The following is a 25,420-nucleotide window of genomic DNA, read 5'->3' as shown; positions in this document are numbered from 1 at the left end:
GTAGCATACTGAACAGTCTTATATGTCAATATTCATTGCTTCCTTGTTCACAATAGCCAAAAGGTGGAAACAATCCAAGTGCCCATCAAATGATGTTGATGAACAAAATGTATGGATACAATGGAATATTATTCAGCTACACAAAGAAATAAAGTTCTGATACATACTACAGTGTGGCTCAACTTTGAAAACATTGTGCAAAGTAAAACAAGTCAGACACAAAAGTTCAAATATTTTATGACCCCATTTATGAGATTTAGAATAGACAAATTCAGAGTGACAGAAAGTAGAATACAGCTTATCATGGGCTGGGAAGAGGAGGAATGAGAAGTTATTGTGAGATGATTGCAGCTTCTGTCTGAGGTGGTGAAAAAGTTTGGAAATATTCGATTCCCAGTCAGGGCACATACCCAGGTTGCAGGCCGGTTCCCTGCAGGCCAGTTCCCAGCAGGGGATGCATGAAAGGCAACCATACACTGATGTTTCTCTCCCTCTCCCCTTCCCCTCTAAAAATAAATAAATAAAATCTTTAAAAAAAAGTTTGGAAATACCTAGTGGTGATGGTTGCCCAACATTGTGAATGCAATTAATGCCACCGAATTGCACTCTTAAAATGACAAACTTTATGTATGTATATATATGTGTGTGTGTATAACAATTTTTTAAAATTCATACTGTAATAGACTAAAAACAAATGAATTGTATACTCTAAGTGGATAAATTGTATGATATATAAAATTACATCTCAATAAAGTTGTTTTAAAAAACATTGTTTTGTATCTTGCTTTTTATTATTTATTTATTTATTTTTAGAGAATGGTAGGGAGAGAGAAAGAGATGGAGAAAAACATCAACGTGTAGTTGCTTCTTACATGCCCCAAATGGGGGACCTGGCCTGTAATCCAGGTATGTGTCCTGACTGGGAATCGAACCAGTGACTTTTGGTTCACAGGCCAGTGCTCAATCCACTGAACCACACCAGCCAAGGCTGCATGTTGCTTTTTAAATGTTAACAACATACCCTAGGGACATTTCCAAATCAGGACATTGAGAACTTCTTTGTTCCTATTTATTTATTTCAGCTGCAGTTGTATGGGTATAATATGGTTTACTAAGCAGTCCTCTAATGATGGACACTTAGGTTGTTTTCAGTTTTTTCCTATTCCAGACAGTGGATATTCTTGTACATTCATGTAAGGTATCACATGAACATATCAAATCTGTTGTCATACTTCCATATTTTCATTAATATGTTGAGTGAGAATTACTATGTCCAATTATGATGATTATAATTATTAAGACTGAATGGATTTTTTGTGTGTAAGGACCATTTGTATTTTTTTTTCTGTGAATCACCAAATCTCTTGCTCTGCTGTTGGGGTGGTTCATCTTTTTAAATCTATCTTAAAAAAATTTTTTTCAATTATAGTTGCCATACTATGAGTTTCACTTCTTATGTATCTTAAGAAGTGATCACCCCAATAAGTCTAGTTGTCCTCTGATACCATACATAATTATTAGAATATTATTGACTCTCTTCCCTATGCTGTACCTTACATCCCCATGACTTATCCTACAAGTAGAAGTTTGCACTTCTTAATCCCTTTTATCTTTTTGAGGAGCTTTTATATATTAGGGAGGTTAGTCCTTTACTTTCAGCAAGAATTGCAAGTGTTTCCGCCAACATGGAGGCATAGATGGAGACGCCGTGCTTTCTCACACAACCAAGTTTAGAGACAACAAAATATTAGCAATAGAAAACACAACCAGAACACAGAAAATTGAACTTTTCGGAAGTCTGATAACAATGAATGCTTCAGTCTGACTAGTAAGAGGGGCGAAACCAGCAGCTGGCGGAGCAGGGTTGCACAGGAAAACTCGGTCAGACGGACTCAGGCGCACAGATCCCAGGCATGGGGTTGCAAAGGGCCAACCCAGTGAGTGACTGGCGGATCCAGCGAGGGTGAAGGGGGCGGCGGGTTGACTGTGGTCCCACATTCCTGTGCAGATAGACCAGCGAGGGAGTGGGCAGTGAAACGGGACCCAGTGGGTCCCAGACTTGGGAGGCAGCAGAGATGGCCACCATTTCCTGGCTCTGACCCCGCCCTCACATACAGTGTCATGACCCTGCGACCTGAGCGACCCTACCCTGGTGAACACCTCAGGCTTCACTCCTCACCCAGCGGCGGGAAGCAGGAGACTGGGGGCGCCATTTCACTACTCTGACCCTGCCACCATATACGGCATCACAACCCAGTGACCCTGCACTGGAGGCCCCGCCTCACCCCAAGGCTCTGCTCCTCATACTTAATGGGCGCAAACAGACCAAAAATGGCTCAAGAAGATCTCAAAGCCCCAGAGCCCATAAATCTAAGTGACGAAGACTTTCAATAACAAAACTTTCACATGCACAGTTCAAAACACTGTTGATCAGGATGCTCACAGAACTGGTTGATTTTAGTCACAAATTAGAGGAACAAACGAAGGCTAAACTAATTGAAAGGAATGGAAATGCACAGAAAACCAATAGTAATGGAAAGGAAACTGGGACTCAAATCAAAAGAGTGGACCAGAAGGAGGATAAAAATGACCAACCAGAAAAGAATGAAGAAACAAGAATTCAAAAACATGAGGAGAGGCTTAGGAACTTCCAGGACATCTTTAAACATTCCAACATCCGAATGATAGGGGTACCAGAAGGGGAAGAGGAACAGCCACCAGTGGAAAACTTATTTGAACAAATAATAAAGGAGAAATTCCCCAATTTGGCAAAGGAAATAGGAAGCTCAGGAGAGTCCCAAAGAAGTTGGACCCAAGAAGGAACACGCCAAGGCCCATCATCATTATATTAGCCAAGATGAAAATGAAGGAGAGAATCCTAGAAGCAGCAAGAGATAAGGGGGCAGTCAGCTACAAAGGAGTTCCCATCAGACTGTCAGCTGATTTCTCAAAAAAGACCTTCAAGGCAAGAAGGGGCTGGAAAGTATTCCAAGTCATGAAATCCAAAGACCTACAACCAAGATTGCTCTATCCATCAAAGCTCTCATTTAGAATGGAAGGGCAGATAAAGTGCTTCTCAGATAAGGTCAAGTTCAAGGAGTTCATCATCACCAAGCCCTTATTATATAAAATGTTAAAAGGACTTACCTAAGAAAAAGGAGTTAAAAAAGATGAACGGTGAAAGGACAGCAAACGTACAGTTATTAACAACCACACCTAAAACAAAAGCAAACTAAGCAGACAGCTAGATCAGGAGCAAACCATAGAAATGAAGATCCCATGGAGGGTTAGCAACAGGGAATTGGGAGAAGGAGAAGGGGAAAGAAGGTACAGAGAATAAGTAGCATAGACGATAGGTAGAAAATAGATAGGGGGAAGGCAAGAATAGTAGGGGAAATATAGAATCTAAAGAACTTGAGACACATGGTCATAAACTAAAGGGGGGAATGGTGGGGTAGGGGGTGTGCAGGGTGGAAGGGAATGAGGGGGGGATAGAACAACTGTAATGGCATAATCAATAAAATAAAAATTTAAAAAATCCTGGACTCATGTTGTGAAATCTTTCCTGCATGAAGCAAAGAACCCCATACACTACCAGGCAGCCCAAGGCTGACCTCCCTTATCAGTGACAAGTCAATTAACACATATTTTGTGTAGGTATTACATGATGCATTCTTACAATAAAGTGTTAAGGAACAAAGTTCAACCTAATAAATTTGGATATTTAATTAGGTTTTTTCAGTGTTTTATGAATCTGGCAGCATCACATCTAGCAACTAGAAGGTGCTCTCTGAGGGGTTGTGCAAATGTATTTTTTATAGGAACTAACATGGGGCAAAGGGACCTCCTAACAAAAAAGAAAAGAAAGAATTGTTATTTTTTGCAGGGGGACATCTTTTGCTTGGGAGAAGAAAATGAGAAGAGTTTTTATCATGCAGATTGCTTGTTCTTTGTAGGAGGTTGGGGATAGAGAGGGCCCAAGGGACAGATTACTTTAGTAATACTTGACCAAAAAATTACAGACTGGTTGATTAAGATCATGTTTCTGGGAGAAGTTGAAACTACAATTAGAACATGGGCTTGTAGCACAAATTATGCCATTTTCGGTCTGTGGTTTTTTCTTTAACAAAAGTAAGCTAGAAAACAAATGTTATTAAGAAAATCATAAAGAGGAGAAAACAGATTTACAATGCTTAAAAAATTTATTTATTTATTTTTAGAGAGAGGGTAAAGGAGGGAGAAAGAGAGGGAAACACCAATGTGTGGCTGCCTTTTGTGCACGCCTACTGGGGACCAGGCCTGCAACCCAGGCATGTGTCCTGACTGGGAATGGAACCAACGACCCTTTGCTTCTGGTGCTCAGTCACTGAGCCACACCAGCCAGGCAGATTTACAATGTTTACTGAAAAAAAATCCATGTATAAGTGGGCCTGTGAAATTTGAACCTGTGTTGTTCAGGAATCAACTATAGTCAGATTTAGGTTTTAGAAGACTTAGTGACGGAAGAGATTAGATTGAGGTTAGATTGGAAGAGGCAAGAAAATGCAAGAAGAAGCTGATTGAGAGGCCATTACAATGGTCCAAAGGATGGCTTTGGACAGAATCAAGGACAGAATTGTCGTCACCACTTTGGTAGTACAAGCACAGGATAAGTGGCTGCTTAACTGTGGGAGAGGAGAAAGGGAAAAGGAGAACTGACTGGATTTGTTATTGGTTTGGTTATCTTCATAGATAGTGTGTCATTCAAAAGCAGATATCTAGTGGGAGTGACAGTTGGAGCTAATGGGGGAGATTAGATTGCTCAGGGGGTGTGAAATGCTCTTCTGTTTGATGTTTTTGTTTCCTTTTGTTTTTCTCCATTCTGACTAAATTGTTTTTAACAAATGAGATTTCCAAAGACAATGAAGAAAGGTGAAGATTAGGAATAGTTTTATTATGGCTTCATTATGGATTAAATAGAAAATGTTTTCTAGTTCAAATAAATTACTCAAACTTTGGAATACTACCCACTGAAAAGTTGGGGACTACCCAAATTATTTTTCGGTATAGTTGGAATGATAAATGTGTTCATGATGAAAATGGTCATTAGTGCTGACTGGGGAAGAACACAATATTTAAAGTGGGAATAAAAATATCACTCTCTTAAATCCATCAGGAAGATTATAACATCTATTAAAGTCTGTGTATACAATTTACACCATAAACCATTTGTTGTTGCGCCAACAGAATGAAAGCTTTTTCACTAGTGGCTAAGAAATGTGGCTGTAAAAGGGGCCACATATTAAACCCGATAAGCTCAGGGGAGGCCTGCATGGTGGCCTTCTAAACTCAGAGACCTAAAGTAACCACATGGGATGGTCTGACATTAAAACTTCTTAATAAAACTGAGTCATTGCAGGTAGTTGTGTCCAGGGCCATTCTTTCAGTTTGTAATTTTCCTTTGTCTTGTTTTTCTCCTTTCTTTTCTTTCAGTGGTCCATCATTTGCTATTTCTCTATTTGTTAGCATCTCATTAGGAGTGTATGGGCAATGGAGAGGAAGAAGTGTAGAAACTCCAATCTGTAACTTTTGGGAAAATCTTTCAATGAGAACACTTGGACTAATTTCCCTTAAAGTTGTTTTGTTTTGAAAAGTGAGTCTTACACAAAGTAATTGTCTTTGAGCACTAGCATCTCTAGCCAGTCTTAGAATTGCATTTCAGGGGCCATGAGCTAAGAAACTTCAGAGAATCAACCCTTGTATTTAAAGCACCAGGATTTGAAAAGCCAAGCATGATCATGTAAGTCAATATTTTAAGTAATGCAACCTATACAAGAATTTGCTTTTCCATTAAAACAAATACTGAGAGCTCTTTTTTAAAATTGTACAATGAATGCAGGTGCAAAGCAAATTCAAAACAAGTTTGAAGGCTGGTTTACGTGAACCTGTGTCGTCTGCTTGGTGATGAACACGGTTTTTCACCCTACAGAAGGCCATGGGGTCTCTAGGTCTAGAATTAGATCTTGTTCCTTTGTCAGCTTTAAATAATAAAATGATGCTAAAAATGTATGTCCTCTGGAATAGCTGGTGTCAGGTCAGTTCCCAGGCATTTCTCTACCTCTCTTGGGTTATTGGTAGGAAACATGTGGAGAGAGAGGGGATAAAAAAAGTTTCAATTTTCAGCAGTAGAGCATTAGAAAAATTTTCCACTCGTTGGTGAGCCCTTGCCTTCTTAGAACAGCATAGTTTGGAACAGGGTTGCTTTTATTTCTTTTTGAATACTCTTTTTCTTAAGGGCTTGAATTCTGCTACACTGTTCAAAATCCCAAGCTGGTTTTTGCTTTATACCACCAAGTGATGAACCCCTCCCCTTCAGCCATGAGGCTATTTAAAACAAAAATTACAATTAGGTATGGAAATTCTAGGGTGTTTGGGGTGGAAGCCAGGGTTGTAAGGGTAACGGACTACAACTCCCACAGGCCCTAGCGGGGCTGTTAGCCTACCTCCTGTTCCCCAACCTCCAGCTTTGCGCTAAAGGCCCTGCGCTGTGAGGAGGGGGTGGGGACAGGATAACGCGCTTGGAGGAGGAGAAGGAGGAAGAAAAAAGAGACCACAGACTTCCACCTGGGCCTAGAGCGGCTCTTAAAGTAGTGGGGAGAGGAGGGCGGTCAGCGACCACCATCAAAACAGGCCGCCGGCGGTATCATGGCGACCCGGAATCCCCCTCCCCAAGGTGAGCGGCTAGGGCCCGAAGTAGTATCTGATACGCGGTCGCAATTCTCGACCTTGTTCCGGGGCGCCTCTTTCTTTCTCTGTTCCAGGGCTCCTGGGACTCCCAGGACTTTTTTTTTTCCTTGAGGCAGCAGCTTTGAACAGGACTCTTGTCCGAACTGAACTCTCCCTCCCCTTCTGGCGGGACGCAGTCGAAGAGCGACCCTCACCCCCAAAACATCCCACCTGCGGCCTTTATTTCCATCTTCAAACGTGTTTTTCAGTCTTGACTCAGAAGCAATTTCTTCTTGCCGGGCCCCTAAACATTTCTGCCAGAGGAGGACTCCCTCTTTTTTTCGCTGAAGAAAGTGGACCTTGCTCTGGCCCTAACCCTACTGAGATTTGGGGGTGACCCTTTATGGTGTGAAACTGAGCTAACCCTACTGAGATTTGAGGTGACTCCTCACTGTTGTGTAACTTTGACCTGACCCTTTGAGATTTGGGGGTTGGGGACATCCCTACTGCTGTGTACCTAACTCTGACCTGATCTTACTGAAATTTCGGGGCCCAGGTGGGGGCGCAGTGGGCCACCCCTCACTGCTGTGCAACTCTGACCTGGTTCTGGCTTGGGTCTCCAGGCTGATTCTGGGCCTTTGGAAATGAGATGCTAGGCTCTTTACTCTTGAGGCCCCGAGTCTCAGGGGTTTCGAGGTAACAGACTGTTAGTTTCCATCTCTGTGGTTTAACCTGTAGTCCCAAAATAACCGTGAGTTGTAACATAAAAATTGTATAGGGCATTCTAATTTTTGGTTGACTCTAAATTTATTTTTTCTATTTTGTATTTTGAAGAATATGAAAGTGATGATGACTCTTACGAAGTGTTGGATTTAACTGAGTATGCAAGAAGACACCACTGGTGGAATCGTGTTTTTGGCCACAGTTCTGGACCCATGGTAGAAAAATACTCAGTAGCCACCCAGATTGTAATGGGTGGAGTGACTGGCTGGTGAGAACAGCTTTTTCACTACATTTTATTGGGAGCCTGACTGCTGCCCTTTCCCGTGTGCTATACTTACAGTGCTCACTTAGTGGCTTTATGTTGTAAATCCCAATGATTAGTGTAATCATTACTGTTGGGTTTTGATGATATTTCCCTGTGCCCATCACTGTTCCACTGTTCCCTCCTCATCCTTCCTTTGATTCTTTATATATTTTCCCCCTTCTCAAATTCAGCAAATACAGTGGATCTGATTTGGTAAAGAGGAAGAAATAGATGAGTTAATTACACATAAATGATTTTTACTTGTTGAGTGCTAATAACTGGAAAAAGCTGTGAGAACTCCCACAGCAGAACTGGTCTCCAGGATGGTGACTTGTGCAGAGCAGTGTAAAATTCTCAGTAAAAATGATCGGTTATGATACAGATGATTCTGTTGATTTTTGTGGGCTAGTTTGGATTATAATTCTTTGAAGGGTTGTGGAACATTCTTTGTTGGAATTAAAGGGCTGATTGTTCATTCTAAAAATATTGTGGAGTCCATTAAGCAGTTAATAAGCATTAACCTTAACCAGTTAACATTTCACATCACATGATTACATAGTTGTCACTATAGATCTAATCCTGTTACTAGAATTAAAGATTAGCCAAATAGCAAGAGTTAGAAACAAGTTTGACCCTTTATTTTGAAAATGTTCATGACCATAGAGAATTGTTGAAGTTAGTGTGGGTGCTTAACTTGTGAGTAATAATATTTTCGTGGATTCTAAGTTAAATTAATCTTACATTAATTTAAATATTTACATATTTAAATTAGATAAGTAAAATTATTTTTTAAATTTGTATTTACATGTACCTCGAAACAATGGTGTACTCCTATGCCTTTTTGTAAATGTTATTTTATGGTAGCCTGGCTGATGTGGCTCTGTGGATTGAGCATTGGCCTTCAAACTGAAAGATTGCTGGGTTGATTCCCAATCAGGGCGCATGCCTGGGTTGAAAGCCAATCCCTGGTTAGGGGCATTCGAGAGAGAACCAATCAGTTTCTCTTGCACATTGATGAATCTCTCCCTTTGTTTCTTCCTCCGTTCTTCTCTCTCTAAAAATAAATAAATAAAATGTTTAGGAATATCATTTTATGGTGGCCACACTCATTGTGTAGGTTCTGTGATGCTTAGGTGCAGTATTTATTCATGATATGTACTTATTCATACTGCTTATGAAAAAAGCCTGTAATTAGAAGAGATGCCTTGTCAGGGCTCTAGTTATTCAGATGATTCTCCACAGGCTGGTTGTAACTTGGACCCCGTAATTCAGGGTTTGGTCTTATGCCTAAAAATACAGTTTGGTCATAGTTTGGTGCCATGGATGATTGGTTAATAATAAGTCAGGGTTTAAAGCCCTATCTGAAGAAAAACTAAAAAATAATTGAGCAATAGAATTAAATCATTGTGTATTTTTTTCCTTGTACGTTAAGCTCTTTAAAAAAATTTTTTTATTGTTGTTCAATTACAGTTGTCCCCATTTTCTCCCCATAGGTTAAACTCTTGAGAAGCCCCATAGTTGGTAGAAATTTGTTTGGAAAGCCTAGAGATAGAGCAGGGGAAATTAGTAGGTTCATTTTAGTGCTTCATGCCATCAGGCAAAAGATACACATGCTTGTGGAGCATGCTCCCTGGGATATTGTCGAGACCTGGTAGGGGCCTGCATCCTCTTCTCTCTTTTCTGAGCCTTTGTTGCTGACTTCCCTACTGAGGGACATGGTTTTTATAGTAATACATATGCTTGGATAAAAGCCAGGTGTTGATCCAGAACTGTGTAATAGGACTAATGCTGCACATGTGGTTTGCTGCAATGACTTTAGATTCAGTGGTAAAGTTTTGCAGTTTTTTTAGGGTATCAAATAGGTGTACTATTGTGATGTACATTAAGGAAGAATGGCTAATAGGCATAACCTAACTAGTTAACAATTCAGACCAATTCAGGATATGGCTGGAGGCTGAGATTATATTGAAGTGTGAGTAACTATACTTTTTTTTATCATAATAAGAAATTAAAACTAATTTCTGGATGGGTGGTTGCTAGGATAGATGGGAGGAGTGAAGATTTAGAAAGTCTGGAAGATGACTTAGCCTGGTGTGGAAACAAGATAATGATGCTTTGAGAGTGGAAAGAAGATAATGGAAAGTCAAATAATGTTTTGAAGATAGAGTATATAGAATTGGCAATCAGTTGGACCTCGAAGGCAATGAAGAAAGCAGGGTCTGGGATGAACATGGGTGGCGAACCTAGAGAATGGTGCTATCACTAACAGATTGGGACCTTGGCAACAGTTGGTTTGGTTGAAAAGATGTTTGCTTTGGGATTTTTTCAGTGTAGGCATACTTCAGAGATATTGCAGGTTTGGTTCCAGATCACCACAATAAAGAGAGTCATAATATTTTTGCTGGTAGAGGGCCTTGCCTTAAATTTATAGACAATGCAGCATCTTTGAAGCACAAATAAAGTGAAGTATAATAAAACATTATGTCTGTATGTGGTTCTGGGTGACAGAGAAGCTCATGATATAATTGGAAATGTAAATTTTCCATTTATGAAAGCATATTAGTTTCCTAGGGCTGTTTTAGCAAAGTAGCACAACTAGATGGCTTTTAAAAAGAGAAATTCTGTCACAGATCTGGAGGATAGAAATCTGAAAGGTATTGGAAGGGTTGGTTTCTTCTTGGAGGCTCAGAGTAAAAATCTGTTTGATGCTTCTCACCTAGCTTCTGGTGGTTGCAAGCGATCTCTGGCATCCCTTGGTTTATAGACTTACTCCAATTTCTACCACTCTCAGTACATGGCCATCTTCCCTCTGTGTGTCTCTGTAACATAGTGGATTAAGTCATGTTAGATTTAGGGTCCTCTCTGCTCCAGTATGACCTCATCACACCTAATTTCATCTGCAGTAACCTTCCAAATAAGGTCACATTCTGAGGTTCTGGAAAGACATACATTCTGAGGGGTCATTTATTTAACCCTGTACAGAAGACTAGAATTAACAATCTGAGATTCTTTTGCACACTGTGGACCTAGACTACTAAAGGGAATATGAGCTCACTGAAGGAGAAAATCATAAAAGGAGTATGGGTTAACATTCTTAATGGATAGATGAAACAAAACAGATTGAATATAGAGGTAGATAGATAGATGTAAGTAAGGAAGCCATGAGAAATGTGGGCTGAAGTGGAGTCATGAAGGTGGAACTCCAACTGGACCTTAAAAGGGTGGAAACGCTTTAGATAGGCAGAGCTATGTGGAAACCCCTAGAAGCAGGGAAATTAATAGCTTGAGCAGTGGTGATGACCTATTTGGAAACTAATTGGGTTGGAGCAGAAGTTTTGGATGGAGTGAGGGTCAGCTGCGTATGTAGAACATCTTGACTACTAAAAAACAAAATAAGTCATTTTTATTATGCAGAATTTCATCTTTACAAATAGAGAAGGAAGAGTATAGTGAACCTCTGAATGCTCAGCCTTCAGTTTCAGTAGCCAATCTTTTTTTCCTACAAAATCCCCTCCTCTCCATTCCTGAAGCGTATCTCAGACAATTTAGATTCTGCCTTTTTTGACTAGCGTATATAACTGAACAGAAACATCGAGTGTTTCTGATTAGGTAAGGGACATGATCAAAAGAAATGGAAAGACATTAAGTTTTACTAGGAAAGCAGTGAAAAGTAGAAGAGGGAGAAAGTTTAATACATCATTAATCTCATTTTTTGTTATTTCATTAAAGGTGTGCAGGATTTTTGTTTCAGAAAGTTGGAAAACTTGCAGCAACTGCAGTAGGTGGTGGCTTTCTTCTCCTTCAGGTATGTCAGAGCTTTATTTACTTACCTCGGCTTAGGAACTGAGAAAGTCAAGTTTGGCCATTTCACTCCTATCCATTTTAATAGAAGATGGAATTTTTCTTTTAGGCACTCAGTTTATGAAAAAACTAAAATGAGTATGGAAAGCTGGCATCTGTCACAAAAGACAATTCCCATACTTCTAAGTTTTTTAAATACAGTATGATCCCAATTTTTAAAATGACAACTATTAAAATCCATGGTACCTCATTTCTTTTATTACTTACCCAGTTTCCCTTAAACCATTTCCATAACAAAGTAAACATTTCATCAATAATATAAATCTACTCATCCTGACCATTTTAAACATAAGAGGTCTGTCCGGAAAAAGTCCAGCCATTGTTAATATAACGAGAACCGTTTTCCGAACATCAATATGACCTGGCAGCCAAGGAGAATGGACTGGAATTTGCACATGTAAACAATGACAACTTCACTGTACTAGTCATTGAGAGTAGTAGATGCCATTGAGTGAGCATGTGTACTGTGTGGCTATCGCCTTCAAAATAACTGAGCGAGTAGAGCAATGAATCTACATCAAATTTTGTGTTAAACTTGAACATTCCTCCAGTGGAAACTATCTGGATGATTCAGAAGGCTGCAGCTATGCATAACTGGTGATTGGCAGCCTCATCACAACAATGTTCCTCTATCATGCATCACGTTTCATGCAGAGGTTTTTTTTTTTTTTAGAAACATCAAATCATCCAGGTGACTTAGCCCTGTTACAGCTCAGAGTTGGTGCCCTGTGACTTCTGGCTTTTTCTAAAACTAAAATCACCTTTGAAAGTAAAGACATTTCAGACCCCTGATGAGATTCAGGAAAATATGACAGGGCAGCTGCTGGCGATTGGGAGAACTGTGTGAGGTCCCAAGGTGCCTATTTTGAAGAGAACTGAGGTGTCATTGTCCTATGTTCAATGTTTCTTGTATATTTTTCAATAAATGTCTATTTTTCATAGTGCATAGATGGATACTCTCTGGACAGACTTTGTATATTTAAAATTCACACACAGTATATAATTTTTAAAAGGTCTCCTTCCTTCCCATTTCCTAGCCATCAGTTTTCTGTTACAGAGGAAATCACTGTTAGCAATATCTATTTTTTAAACAAGGGAATATAATAATATAGAGAGTGGAAAATTGGGTTTAAGAAATTCATAATCTTATTTCTGAGGTAGGTAGATTTGAAGTTTTAGCTTGTTCATGTTCCCCTAAGATTCAAAAATGCTTTGCCATTAGTGGATGTTTATGAGGATGTTATCTAGAGTTCATGTCTGTTTGGCATATAGTTTTTCAAAAATATCATTCCCTGAAAATCAAATATAGTAAATCCTAAAAGTGAAAATCTCTGGGAATGAATGGTAGCAGCAGTTTTAAAGATACAGAGAACTGTCAGTCGTACTAGATTTTAAAAATGATTCATGGTCACAGCAGCCCAAATCTTACTTCAACATCTAAGCCATTGATCATGTAATAACCAGTGTTGTTGCCTGAAGAACAAAGGGATTGGATTTGTATGTGTTAAGTACAGATTTTGTGTTTTTTACTAAATAGCTTTTAAAAAATAATTTTTCTTTCTGTTGGTGACATTATTAGAAATAATTGCTTTTTACTTGTGGTAAGAGGTAAAAAAAATGTGGATATCTAAATTTCCTTTGAGTGAATATGCCAGCCTTTGTACAGAAGATACTTTTAATTAAGCTGATTTTGATTTTGGTTTATGTAAATTAAGAATTAAGATGTCTAATCCTATACCTATTTCAAAACTCAGTTGTCATTTCTTTATATATATATATATATATATATATATTTTTAAACTTTTATTTAGTTATTTTTTTCAAGTACATTTTTTGTCTATTTCTCCCATCCCAGCCCCCCCCCCCCCCCCAATTGTCATTTCTGTCTAGTGGAAGGTCATTTCTGTTTACTGGCCTGAGCAGAGATTCCTGAAATGTGCACAGAATAGAGGGAATTACACATTGCAATTCACTTTGTGTATCAGTTCTTCAGAAGTCCATTTCGGTCCACTTGGTATGCACCACTCAAGTCCACATTGCCACCTTCCACTTCTCCAGGCCTAGTCCACAGGTTTTTTGAAGTCACTTAGAAGAACATGGGACTTGCCTACATCAAAGCACTTTTTACCACAAATAGGACTTACATTGAAAACTTAGTAGAAGTAACAAGGAGGAATTAAGAGTAACAAATGGCTTTTAGGCTAATTGCCTCTTATTATTTAGGCCCACTTCCATATTTTTGTCACCTTTACTTGTATTTAAATATAAGTGTTAGTTTACTTAACACTTAAAGCTTTTCTAGTAACTCAAAAGTGTTTTTTGGTAGATATTATCACATTGCCATGTTAAAATAGACAGTGGTATGTAAATCATTTCAATTTATTTGTTCAGAGTTGTACATGCCCGTAATTCAAAAGGTCAAATACACGTGCAAGACTTGTTACAGATTAGAGTAGTACTCTGCCCTCCTCACTACTCTTCCATTTTCCCTCCCCCTGAGGCAACTACTTTGAACTCTTAGCTGACTCTTATTTATCCTTTTTTCCCTAAACAACGTTATTGGACATTTTTCCCTTTTTTTATTGATGTTCAAGTACAGTTGCCTCCATTTTCTCCACCAACACTCCCCCAAACCGCAGCCACTCCCACCCTCAATCCTATCCCACTTTGGCTTTGTCCATGTGTCCTTTATGACATTTGTTTTTGATCTTTCAGTTTGAGATATTACCTATTGGCTCCCCACTATGGAATATAAGAATTTAGTTATCATTTATTGAACTTCTCTGTGTGCCCCGCCTCCCAATCTCTACACTTGCATGCTTCCCCCACTCCACACCTCATCTAAGTATTGTTTTTTTATTGTATCAGATCATCACCTGGAGTTCACTGAGCTTCTTGAATCTGTAAATGTATGTCTTTAACCATGTTTGGGAAGGTTTTGGCCATTATTTAAAAAAAATAATTCATTCCCTCCTGTTTCCTTTTTTTAAAATTATATTTTATTGATTATGCTATTACAGTTGTCCCATTGTCCCTCCTTTACTCCCCTCCACCCTGCACACCCCCTCCCATCCACATTCCTTCCCTTTAGTTCATGTCCATAGGTCATACATATAAGTTCTTTAGATTCTATATTTCCCATACTATTCTTACCCTCCCCCATCTATTTTCTACTTACCATCTATGCTATTTATTTTCTGTACCTCTCTCCCCCTCCCACTCCCCTGTTGATAACCCGCCATGTGATCTACATTTCTGTGATTCTGTTCCTGTTCTAGTTGTTTGCTTTTGTTTTTGTTTTAGGTGTGGTTGTTAATAATTGTGAGTTTGCTGTCATTTTACTGTTCATACTTTTTATCTTCTTTTTCTTAGATAAATCACGTTAACATTTCATACAATAAGGGCTTGGTGAGGATGAACTCCTTGAACTTGACCTTATCTGAGAAGCACTTTATCTGCCCTTCCATTCTAAATGAAAGCTTTGCTGGATAGAGCAATCTTGAATGTAGGTCCTTGCCTTACATAATTTGGAATACTTCTTTCCATCCCCTTCTTGCCTGTAAGGTGTCTTTTGAGAAATCAGCTGACAGTCTGATGGGAACTCCTTTGTAGGTAACTGTCTCCTTTTCTCTTGCTGCCTTCTAGGATTCTCTCCTCCATTTTAATCTTGGATAATGTAATTATGATGTGCCTTGGTGTGTGCTTCCTTGGGTCCAACTTCTTTGAGACTTTCTGAGCTTCCCAGACTTCCTGGAAATCTATTTCATTTGCCAGATTGGGGAAATTCTCCTTTATTATTTGTTCAGATAAGTTTTCCATTCATGGCTGTTCCTCTTCCCCTTCTGGTACCCCTATAATTTGGATGTTGGAATGTTTAAAGATGTCCTGGAGGTTCCTAAGCCTCTCCTCATTTTTCTGAATTCTTGTTTCTTCATTCTTTTCTGGTTGGATATTTCTTTCTTTGTTCTGGTCCACACCATTAATTTGAGTTCCAGTTTCCTTCCCATCACTATTGATTTCCTGTACATTTTCCTTTATTTCACTTAGTGTAACCTTCACTTCTTCCTCTATTTTGCGACCACAGTCAACCAATTCTGTGAGCAGCCTGATTACCAGTGTTTTGAACTATGCATCTGATAGGTTAGCTATCTCTTTGTTGCTTAGTTGTATTTTTTTCTGGAGCTTTGATCTGTTCTTTCATTTGGGCCATTTTTTTTTTGTCTTGACACACCTGTCGCATAGTGAGGGGTGGAGCCTTAGGTATTCACCTGGGCAGGGTAACCCACATTGCTGCCTTGTGGTGCTGTTTTGTGGGGAAGGGGTCTGAGAGGGCACAGTGGTGCTTGCTCCACTCTCTGCTGAATTTCATTTACTACCCCTGCTTCCCACAAGCAAATTGGGCCCTTCTGGTGCTGATTCCTGTGTGGGTGGGTTTGTGTATGTTCTAGGTCTCTCCAACAAAGTGTCCTGTGAGACTGGGAGTTTCTCCCGCTGCGTCAACCCCCACAGGTGTTTTCAATCAGTGATTTGAGGCTTTATTTCCCCATGCTGGGGCCCTGGGTTGCACAGTCCCTCCAGCTCCCTAGTTGTTTCTCCTGGTTTATCTATGTCCAAATTTAGGGCCACCCAGTTTGCAATCTGCCACCTCACTGACCAGCTGCAACCTTGCGTGCCCCACTCCACAATCTGCAGCCTCACTGGGTCTGCCAGCTGCTGCCTTGCCACAAGTCCCCTCCCCCCTGTTGCCCATCTCTGCCCCTCCTACTGGTCTCTATGAATGTGTCTTTAACTCCTTGGTTGTTGGACTTCCATACAGTTTGATTTTCTGTCAGTTCTGGTGGGTTTTTGTTTTTAAATCGTTGTTGTCCTTCTTCTGATTGTGTGAGGAGACACAGTGTGTCTACCTATGCCTCCATCTTGGCCAGTAGTCCTGTTTTTCTCCTTCTGAACATGACTGTGATTATGTGCATGTTGGGCTTTTTGATAACTTTCTGAGGCTTTGTTCATTTTTTTTGATCCATTTATTTAGATTATATAATTTCTAGTAATGTAGCTTCAAGTTCACTGACTCTTTCCTGTAATCTACCTTCTGCCATTAAGTTCTTTTTATATTTTCTATATCTCTGGTGAGAGTTCTTTCCATTGATTATAAACATAGTTTCCTATACCTCACCGAGCATAGTTATGATAGCTGCTTTAAAGTCCTGGTAATTTCCTATCTGGGTCAACTCAATGTTGGTATCTGTTGATTTGCTTTTGAGACTAGGCCACATTTTTCTGTTTTATCATATTCCAAATAACTTTGGATTTTATCCTGGGCATTAGGAATGTTATGTTTTGGAGACTCTGGATTCTATTTTATGCCTCTGAAGTGTATTTTGATTTTAGCACGTAGTTAACTTGGTTAGACTCAAATTGCTACCTGTGGTAAATAGCAATTCAAATCCCAGTTTATTTCTTTTAGCCTTAAGCCAGGGGTGTCAAGCTCATTTTCACTGGGGGCCAAATCAGCCTTGCGGTTGCCTTCAAAGGGCCAAATGTACTTTCAACTCCTTATTTGTTATGGAGTAGTTACATTTATACAACCCTAAAATTATTTTGGCCCTTCGAAGGCAACCATGAGGCTGATGTGTGGCCCCCGGTGAAATGAGTTTGACACCCCTGCAAGCAGAATGGTCACTTTTGCCCCTTGGATGTGTGGTTCAGGACTTGGGTAAAGTTTACACAGAATTTGGGACTCCCCTTCTTTAGCTCTTTTGTCTCTGGCAGCTGTTATTGTCCTGGGCTCTGTCCTTTGGTTGTTCAGGCTGGAAAGATGGCATATTTTCTTTTGAAGTGTTAACCATCCTGCAACTGTCAGGATAAAAAGCCAGAAAAGTGGGTAACTCACCTTATATAAGTTACCCTTCCTACAAGTTTTAATTCCCCTTCAAAATCTGCTTGCTTTTGTTAATTCTAGAGCCCTTGTATTTTAACCAGGGTTTAGAGTTTCTCCTTATGGGAGCGTTCAAAGGTTTATCATCACTTCCATCCAGATTGCCATGTCAACTACTGCCAGGAAAAGCTTTCACTTGCCATTTGATTTAATGAGTACTGTTTTGCTAAAGCTGGAGTTTGAAGTGAATGATAGAAGGTGAATAAATACAGGAAGAAATAGAGATAAATTCTTCTGTGTAGTCATTCATAGTGAAAATTGAACCTGAGATTACCAACCTGTTTACATAAAATCAGATATATTTTGATTTTCTTATTTGGAGGGATTAACTTAGTGTACTGGCTTACACACTGCCTCGGCCCGCGAGGCAGTCAAAGGGGGTCCGCCGATATACCTGTAACAGATGAAGAGGGATGGGACAGGAGGCGCGAAGAATGGCAGCAAGACAAAAGATTCTGATCAAGCTGCAAATTTTATTTCAAAATGGAGGGAGTTATATAGAGGAGGGCAGTGGAGGAAGTGCAGTGGATAGGTGGCTTCAGAGCGTGCTCTAGCCTGCGATTGGTCGGGGGGTGCATGGCGGGCGCGTGATCAAGGCACTGATTGGTGTGCCACCCGCATGTCCAGGAGGGGAGGTTTTTATGGCTCCTGACTGCAACATCCTGCCATTCAAGGCGTATCTCTCAGGTCTGATTGTATCAGCCTGTTTCAGGCTTATCCCAGCCCCCAACAACACACTATTAGACTTGTTGAGATTTTCCAGTGTCTCAGTAGCACCATATGAAAGGGTTTTTTTGTTTTGTGGTTAATAGGCATTTAGCTATAGTTTTATTAAAAGGATTTATGGTGTAAAGCTTCCGTAGAGCATATTTTTTTATATTCCACTTTAAAAAGCATTTACCAGAAAGTATTCTTAATTTAAGTAGAGTCAGATTTAGTGAGGAGCCTTTATCAGGATACTTTAGATTTCTTTTATTTAAAAAAATATTTTATTGATTATGCCATTACAGTTGTCCCATTCCCTCCTTCATTCCCCTCCACCCTGCATACCCCCTCTCACCCACATTCCTCTCCCCTTAGTTCATGTCCATGTGTTGTAAGTTCTTTAGCTTCTACATTTCCCAAACTACTCTTGCCCTCCCCCTGTCTATTTTCTCCCTACCATCTATGCTACTTATTCTCTGTACCTTCTCCCCACTTATCCTCCTCCCATTTCCCTGTTGCTAACCCTCCATGTGATCTCCATTTCTGTGGCTCCACTCCTGATGTAGCTGTCTGCTTAGTTTGCTTTTGTTTTAGGTGTGGTTGTTAATAACTGTGCGTTTGCTGTCCTTTCACCGTTCATCTTTTTTAACTCCTTTTTCTTAGGTAAGTCCTTTTAACATTTTATATAATAAGGGCTTGGTGATGATGAACTCCTTGAACTTGACCTTATCTGAGAAGCACTTTATCTGCCCTTCCATTCTAAATGAGAGCTTTGATGGATAGAGCAATCTTGGTTGTAGGTCTTTGGATTTGATGACTTGGAATACTTCTTTCCAGCCCCTTCTTGCCTTGAAGGTCTTTTTTGAGAAATCAGCTGACAGTCTGATTTCAACCAGCACCTCAACCCTGGAAAGCTTTTTCAATCTGATTTTAGGCTTTATTTCCCAGCGCTGGGGTCCTGAGTTGCGCAGTTTGTCTCACTGCTCATTTTTTGCCTGTTTTATGTGCGCCTGAATGTGTATCCCCAGTCAGCCAACTGCCTTGCATGCCTCACTGGGTTTGCTTGCCCGTACAGGGTCTGCTAACCACTGCCTCTTCCTGCTGGAATCCCTCTGCACCGGTGCCGACTCCTCCCCTCTTACCAGTCTGTATGAATGGTTTGTTGTTGTTGGACTTTGGTACAGTTCAGTTTTCTGTCTGTTCTGGTTGTGTTTTGTTTCTAAATCTTTGTTGTCCTTAAATTTGGTTGTGTGAAGAGGTACAGTGTTTGTACCTATGCCTCCATCTTGTATGGAAAATCCCCTCAATCTACTTCAGCTTTCTTTAGTGACCTAATAACTGGTTGGTTTTATCCTTTATAATTAAACATTTATTTAATTGCAAGTTGCTTTTTTATTAGCTGTATAATTTTAATAGTCTGTCTTTATTAGCTAATACCCAAATTTCAAAAGTTATGATAGATTTATAGTATAGTTACAATATAATTTTTGGAATCCTTTCCCATCATATACTGTACTTTTCCTAACATAGTGTTCATCATTTCTAAGTAATTGTGTGTATTTAATATCTGTTTTGTGCAATAGACCTGAAGCACTCGCATGGTGGAGACTTATGTCTCTCTTGTTCTTGGCTGTAACTTGGGTGCCTAGAGAAGTGCTTGGCACAGAGCAGGCATTCAGTATCTGTTAAATGAGTAAATTAATGAATAAATTATGGTTTCTTACCTCTAAGCTTCATACATTTCTTAAAATCTGAATGTTTATATATTCCTGGATAATAGATTCATTAGCAACCTGGTTATTTTAGAATTAACTATTTTTATTACACTGTTGTAGATTGCTAGTCACAGTGGCTATGTGCAGATTGACTGGAAGAAAGTTGAAAAGGGTGTAAACAAAGCAAAAAGACAGATTAAGAAACGAGCAAATAAGGCAGCACCTGAAATCAACAACATAATTGAAGAGGTAAAACAATGTACATTTTTTCCTCCCTTTTAATTGTTTTGATGGGTCTCGATTGGTAGAAAATGTAACTAGGGATTATCTTGTTTTTAAAAATATTGGTGTTTTTTGTTATGTCTAGAATGTTAAGTAAAATTTGGGATCAAGCTACCATTTAACTCAACTGTTATTTTTTTTTATTAGTTAACATAGTTTTCTCTGCCCATCTCCCACCTATTTTAATCTACATGTAAAAGTTGATAACATTTTTCCAGAATTTTTTCTCTGCTTTTACAAATGTGTACGTGTATAGACCAGATAAACAAAAAGTAAAATTGCCTAATTTTTTCTTGAGGTAAAATAGTTTGAAAATTTTTTTTATTAATATATTAGTTTTATTAATGTTTTATGGATATTTTGTTTATTTTCTTCTTGTACTTGGTTTAGAATTGAATGCTCCCTTTTTCTTGTTTTTGTTCTATCCTTTTATTTCCCCTAACTTTTTATTTTGAAAATTTTCAAACCAGTTGAAAAATTAAAAGACAAATACAGTGAATAGCCAGATACCCTTCATCTATTCACCAAATTGTTTTGCAGCATTTACTTTCTGTGTGTGTGTGTGTGTGTGTGTGTGTGTGTGTGTGTGTGAAAGAGAGAGAGATTTACACTTTTTATTTTTGCCTAATTATTTAAGACATGAGTTTTCACTCTTAAAGACTTTAGCACATTATCTCCTAAGGGTATGGATATTCTATACAACTGCAGTTACCCTTATTTTTGTCTCCAAATTTAACAATACAGTAGTATTTCCTAATATGCAGTCTATATTAAAAATTTTCCACAAAATATCTTTTATACTTTTTTCTTAAAAATTATGTATTCCATTTGGTAGTCATGTGTATCAAGTCTCCTTTAAGTTTGAACCATCTCTTCATCTGGGGATTTTTTTTTTCTGTCTTTCATGACACTGACATTTTTGAAGCATCTAGGCAGAATATTCCACAGTTTGGCTTTGTCTGATTGCTTCATTATTTTATTTAGGTTAAATATATATTTTATCAAGGTAGTATTTTTTTTTTTGATTCTGTACATTTTTTTCTTACTGGCTAAGTGGATTGTTAATAAACATCATTGTGCATGCTGTGGGAGTTTATTAAATAATCTATGTTAATAACTTGATGAATGGACCATTCATGCCTGCTCTGTAGGTAGATTTCTTTTTATGTGAGATTATTGCTTGGCTATAGCTTGGAGGCCTAGAACAGGGCTTGGCACAGAGTAGGACTCAGTATCTGTTAAATTTACCTATTATCTCAGGGGCCAAGAAGCTTACTTGGGCCTGGCTGGTGGCTGTAGGCTCCTTCAGTTTGTAATGAACAGCCCTGGTAGCATCTTGTGTGGTGGTTAGGACCTGCCCTAATAGGTGCACAAGAATTTTTGCTGAGTATAATTGAATTGAGGAAAACATCTCAAAATATTACTTAGCTCTGGATTCAGTAATTAAGAGAATTTTTTAAAATTTGTGTTTTTGAGCCCTGGCTGGTGTAGCTCACTGGATTGAGCGTGGGCCTGCGAACCACACAATCGTGGTTCGATTCCCAGTCAGGGCACATGCCTAGGTTGCAGGCCAGTTCCCAACAGGGGACTCATGAGAGGCAACCAGACATTGATATTTCGCTACTTCTCTCCTTCCCTTCCTCTCTAAAGATAAATAAATAAAATATTTTTAAAAAAATTTGTGTCTTTATTTGTTTTTCTTATTGTGGTAAAATATATAACTGTTTTTAAATTGTGCATTAAAAACAGTTAAATGCGCATATCCTTAAGTGCATTTAAGGATCCACTTTATGTTATGATAACATAAAGTGGATCATTTAACTGTTTTTAAATGCACAATTCTCTGGCATTAAGTACATTCATGGTTTTGTGCCACCATATCCATTTCAAGAACTTTTTCATCATCCCAAACAGAAACTCTAACCATTAAGCAGTACTTCCCACAATTAACCCCTTTCCCAGCCGTTGATAATATCTGTTCTAGTTTGTCTCAGTGAATTTGACTAGTCAGGTAAGTGGAATCATACATTTGTCCTAGTTTGTCTTTGTTTCATTTAGCATAATGTTTTTGAGATTCACCCATTTTGTACCATAATTAAGAGTATGTTTGTTTAAACTTTATGTTTTAGGCAACAGAATTTGTCAAACAGAACATTGTGATATCCAGCGGATTTGTGGGAGGCTTTTTGCTAGGCCTTGCATCTTAAGGATATGAGTGTTCTACCACAGCGGAGTGACCTGTGAGAAAAGCAGTGGTGGTGACAAGGCTGTCTCTCAACATTACATGCCACCAAGCTAAGGCAACAAGAAACAACTAGCTAAACAACATGAAATTCACTACTTAGCATTTTGTCATCTAAAGGTTGGCAGATTAGTTATCTGCTGTAAAACAACCTACGTGGTATATGTACAGTAGTATTCCTGAGCAGAAAATGGCTTCCATTTATTTAAATCAGATGTTCTTCATTGTGTTTATGGTATAGAGCCAATAAATAAAACTTTGTATTATAGCTGCAACATTAGGGCTGACTTATTTTTTAAAGATATGTTGGCAATAAACTAAAGAACTATAATGCTCTTTTGTAGAAAGATTTAGAAATAGTACAATTATTAAAGACATTAAACAGATTTAATACCAATTTTTATGTTGTTTTTTTTTCCCTGCATTTCTTACTTTGCTTATATAATAACTGTAGTAAACAATTTCAGGGTAGTTTGTTCTAAGGAAGTATTACATGTTTAAAGCTTTTTTTCTTTCTTTGATATCTGTAATTATAAAAGTATATCTTGTTTGTAAGCTTATTATTATTTATTTATTTATTCTGGCAGCCTTGCAGAAATAATTATTTTGAGGGTACATTTATTTGGTTCACAGCTTTATTTTATTAACTGAGTGAACCTCCTTTCTTGGTTCTAAAAGTTCTAATTATTATTTTGGCCTCTTCACAAAGTGGTAAAAATTACCTTAAAATACATAGTAGTACAGTATGAATTTACTGTGAAGAACCATGATTTTCTATATAATTAGAAATTATAACTTAAACAGAATTGTCTCCTTGATCTAGGCATATAAGCATTAAGGCTTTCAGACTTTTGGTAGCATCACGTTGGTTGAATACTAGACCATTTGACTTGATTCTCAGGGCTGACATTACACTCCCTTTGAGGCTCTTTTGCCCAGAAAAGCTTTCTGTATTGTTTTGTCCATAGAGTTCTAGATTGGAATTGGGAAAAAGATCAAAACAACATATATTAGAGTCTTCAGATCAGAAAGACTGCAGATATTTAGACTATTTCTTTTTGGTAGCAAGTCCTCCACAGTATATTTTGTGTATTGTAAAAATAATGCATTTGAATCTTTCTAAATTGAGTACAATATGTGTGCTTTCATTATCACAAGATTCCTTGAAATTGAATGTGAGACTGATTTTTGTGTTCTTTCTTTACTCTCATTAGTGCCTCAGATACAATGCTAAATAAAACTCAGACTTTCTTAATGTGAAGTGATGTTGGTTAGAAATACTTGTTTTTTTTCTTCTCCAAACTTTCCTCTGTTTATGTTTTGTCCAATTTTTCATTGGTATGGAATTAAAAGGGTACAATATAGGGTAAAGCAAACTAGGTTTACAGTTATGAGTATGCAAAACAGAGGTTTTTTGTATTATTATTTATTAGGTATTGTGTCATTTTCCATATGAACAATTGTAAACCTACTTTTCCCCATGCTGTATTCTACGTTAGGCAGAACCTTGGCCACACTTCTCTGCACCCCATCTGATAACAGTGGGGCACACTACTGTGGGGGAGTTCTAATAGCTGACTCAAGTGTGTTCATTATAGAAATACTTATAGTGTCTATTTTGTGTATGATACAGTAGGAGAAGAGGGGGCACAAAAATGTTTTCCCTAAAATAGAGACTAAAATATTTCTATATGAAAAGTTGTATAATAATATAGGAAAACCTATATTGGCATATGCTTTAGTAGCAAATGAGTAGTAGGGAAAACTACTTTCAGAGTCCAAACATGAATGAAAACTGAAAAGGATGATACTTTTTACACACATTTCCAAGTATGTGTTGATTTGTTTGAAAAATGTTTTTATGAAATGCAAAAATGTCAGTTCTATCCACACTCTCTCATCTCTGTTAGTGCCCGTTTTTCTGCCTCATGTCTGTACCATTTCCCTACTTGAGGCAGATGGATGTGATTATCAATCTCTAAGTTGTGATGCATGCTGTGTAATGCTTTGCTCACAGTAGGTATTCAGCTAATGTAAATAAGTGAAGGACCATGTGGAAAGCATATTACTATGTTAGATAGAGTTGGTGTCAACCAATAGGAAACCTAGTGTAGCAGTCCAGTGAATCAGAGGCTCCATCACAAAGGACTTGATGGGGCTTGGTTAGAATGGAAAACCTATAACCTGCCTTTGTCTAAAATGGAGAGTTTTATGTTTGAGGACATAAAGGCCATTTGCAAGATTTATTAGAACTTGAGTATATGATGTAAATTACCACAGTTTTTTGATCCATTCATTTTCTGATGGGCACTTAGATTGTTTTTAGCACTTGGCTACTGTAAATTGTGCTGCTATGAACATTGGGGTGCATAGGTTCTTTTGAATTGGTGTTTCAGGATTCTTAGGGTATAATCCCAGCAGTGGAATTGCCAGGTCAAAAGGCAGTTCCATTTTTAGTTTTCTGAGAAAATTCCATACTGTTTTCCACAGTGGCTGTACCAGTCTGCATGCCCACCAACAGTGCACTAGGGTTCTTTTTTCCACAACCTCTCCAACACTTAGTACTATGCAGCAGAAGGAAAGAAGGAGCTCCTACCCTTCACAACAGCACAGATGGAACTGGAGAGTATTATGCTAAGTGAAATAAGCCAGGTGGTAAAACAAATACCATATGATCTCACCTATAAGTGGAACCTAATCAACAAAACAAACAAGCAAGCAAAATACAACCAGAGTCATTGAAATAAAGAACAAACTGACAGTAACTAGATGGTAGAGGGGAGGGAATAAAGGGGGAAAATAGGGAAAGGGCCATCAAGGAACATGTATAAAGGACACATGAACAAAGCCCAAGGGGGTGGGTTCAAGGGTAGGAGCACGGATGGGGTGTGGGGGGCATGGTGGGGTGAAAATGGAGACAATTGTACTTGAACAATAAAAAAAAGTAT

The 25,420-nt window shown here is 38.5% G+C and overlaps 1 protein-coding gene across 1 annotated transcript; it reads left to right on the top strand.

Moving 5' to 3' along the window:
• The first annotated feature begins 6,510 nt into the window (after nucleotides 1-6,510).
• FUNDC1 (FUN14 domain containing 1) lies at nucleotides 6,511-23,733 on the top strand. Its single transcript, XM_037168133.2, has 5 exons — nucleotides 6,511-6,712; nucleotides 7,540-7,696; nucleotides 11,462-11,537; nucleotides 20,069-20,197; nucleotides 22,360-23,733. Exons 1-5 carry the CDS (start codon nucleotides 6,685-6,687, stop codon nucleotides 22,435-22,437), a joined length of 468 nt encoding a protein of 155 aa, XP_037024028.1. The 5' UTR covers nucleotides 6,511-6,684; the 3' UTR covers nucleotides 22,438-23,733.
• The last annotated feature ends 1,687 nt before the right edge of the window (nucleotides 23,734-25,420 follow it).

The sequence above is a fragment of the Artibeus jamaicensis genome, unplaced genomic scaffold (assembly GCF_021234435.1).
Source record: "Artibeus jamaicensis isolate MK-2021 breed Jamaican fruit bat unplaced genomic scaffold, CSHL_Jam_final contig_60, whole genome shotgun sequence".
NCBI classification, from domain to species: Eukaryota; Metazoa; Chordata; class Mammalia; order Chiroptera; family Phyllostomidae; genus Artibeus; species Artibeus jamaicensis.
The sequence above is the reverse complement of the archived record's forward strand: the minus strand, read 5'-3'. Positions and strand labels throughout refer to the sequence as shown.

Bases quoted from the DNA above. Each gene is read 5' to 3' on its own strand.
- FUNDC1 (XM_037168133.2), top strand. From the start codon at position 6,685: ATGGCGACCCGGAATCCCCCTCCCCAAG. The intron at 11,538-20,068 runs GTATGTCAGAGC...ACACTGTTGTAG, and splicing joins GTGGCTTTCTTCTCCTTCAG to ATTGCTAGTCACAGTGGCTA. The intron at 20,198-22,359 runs GTAAAACAATGT...TTTATGTTTTAG, and splicing joins TCAACAACATAATTGAAGAG to GCAACAGAATTTGTCAAACA.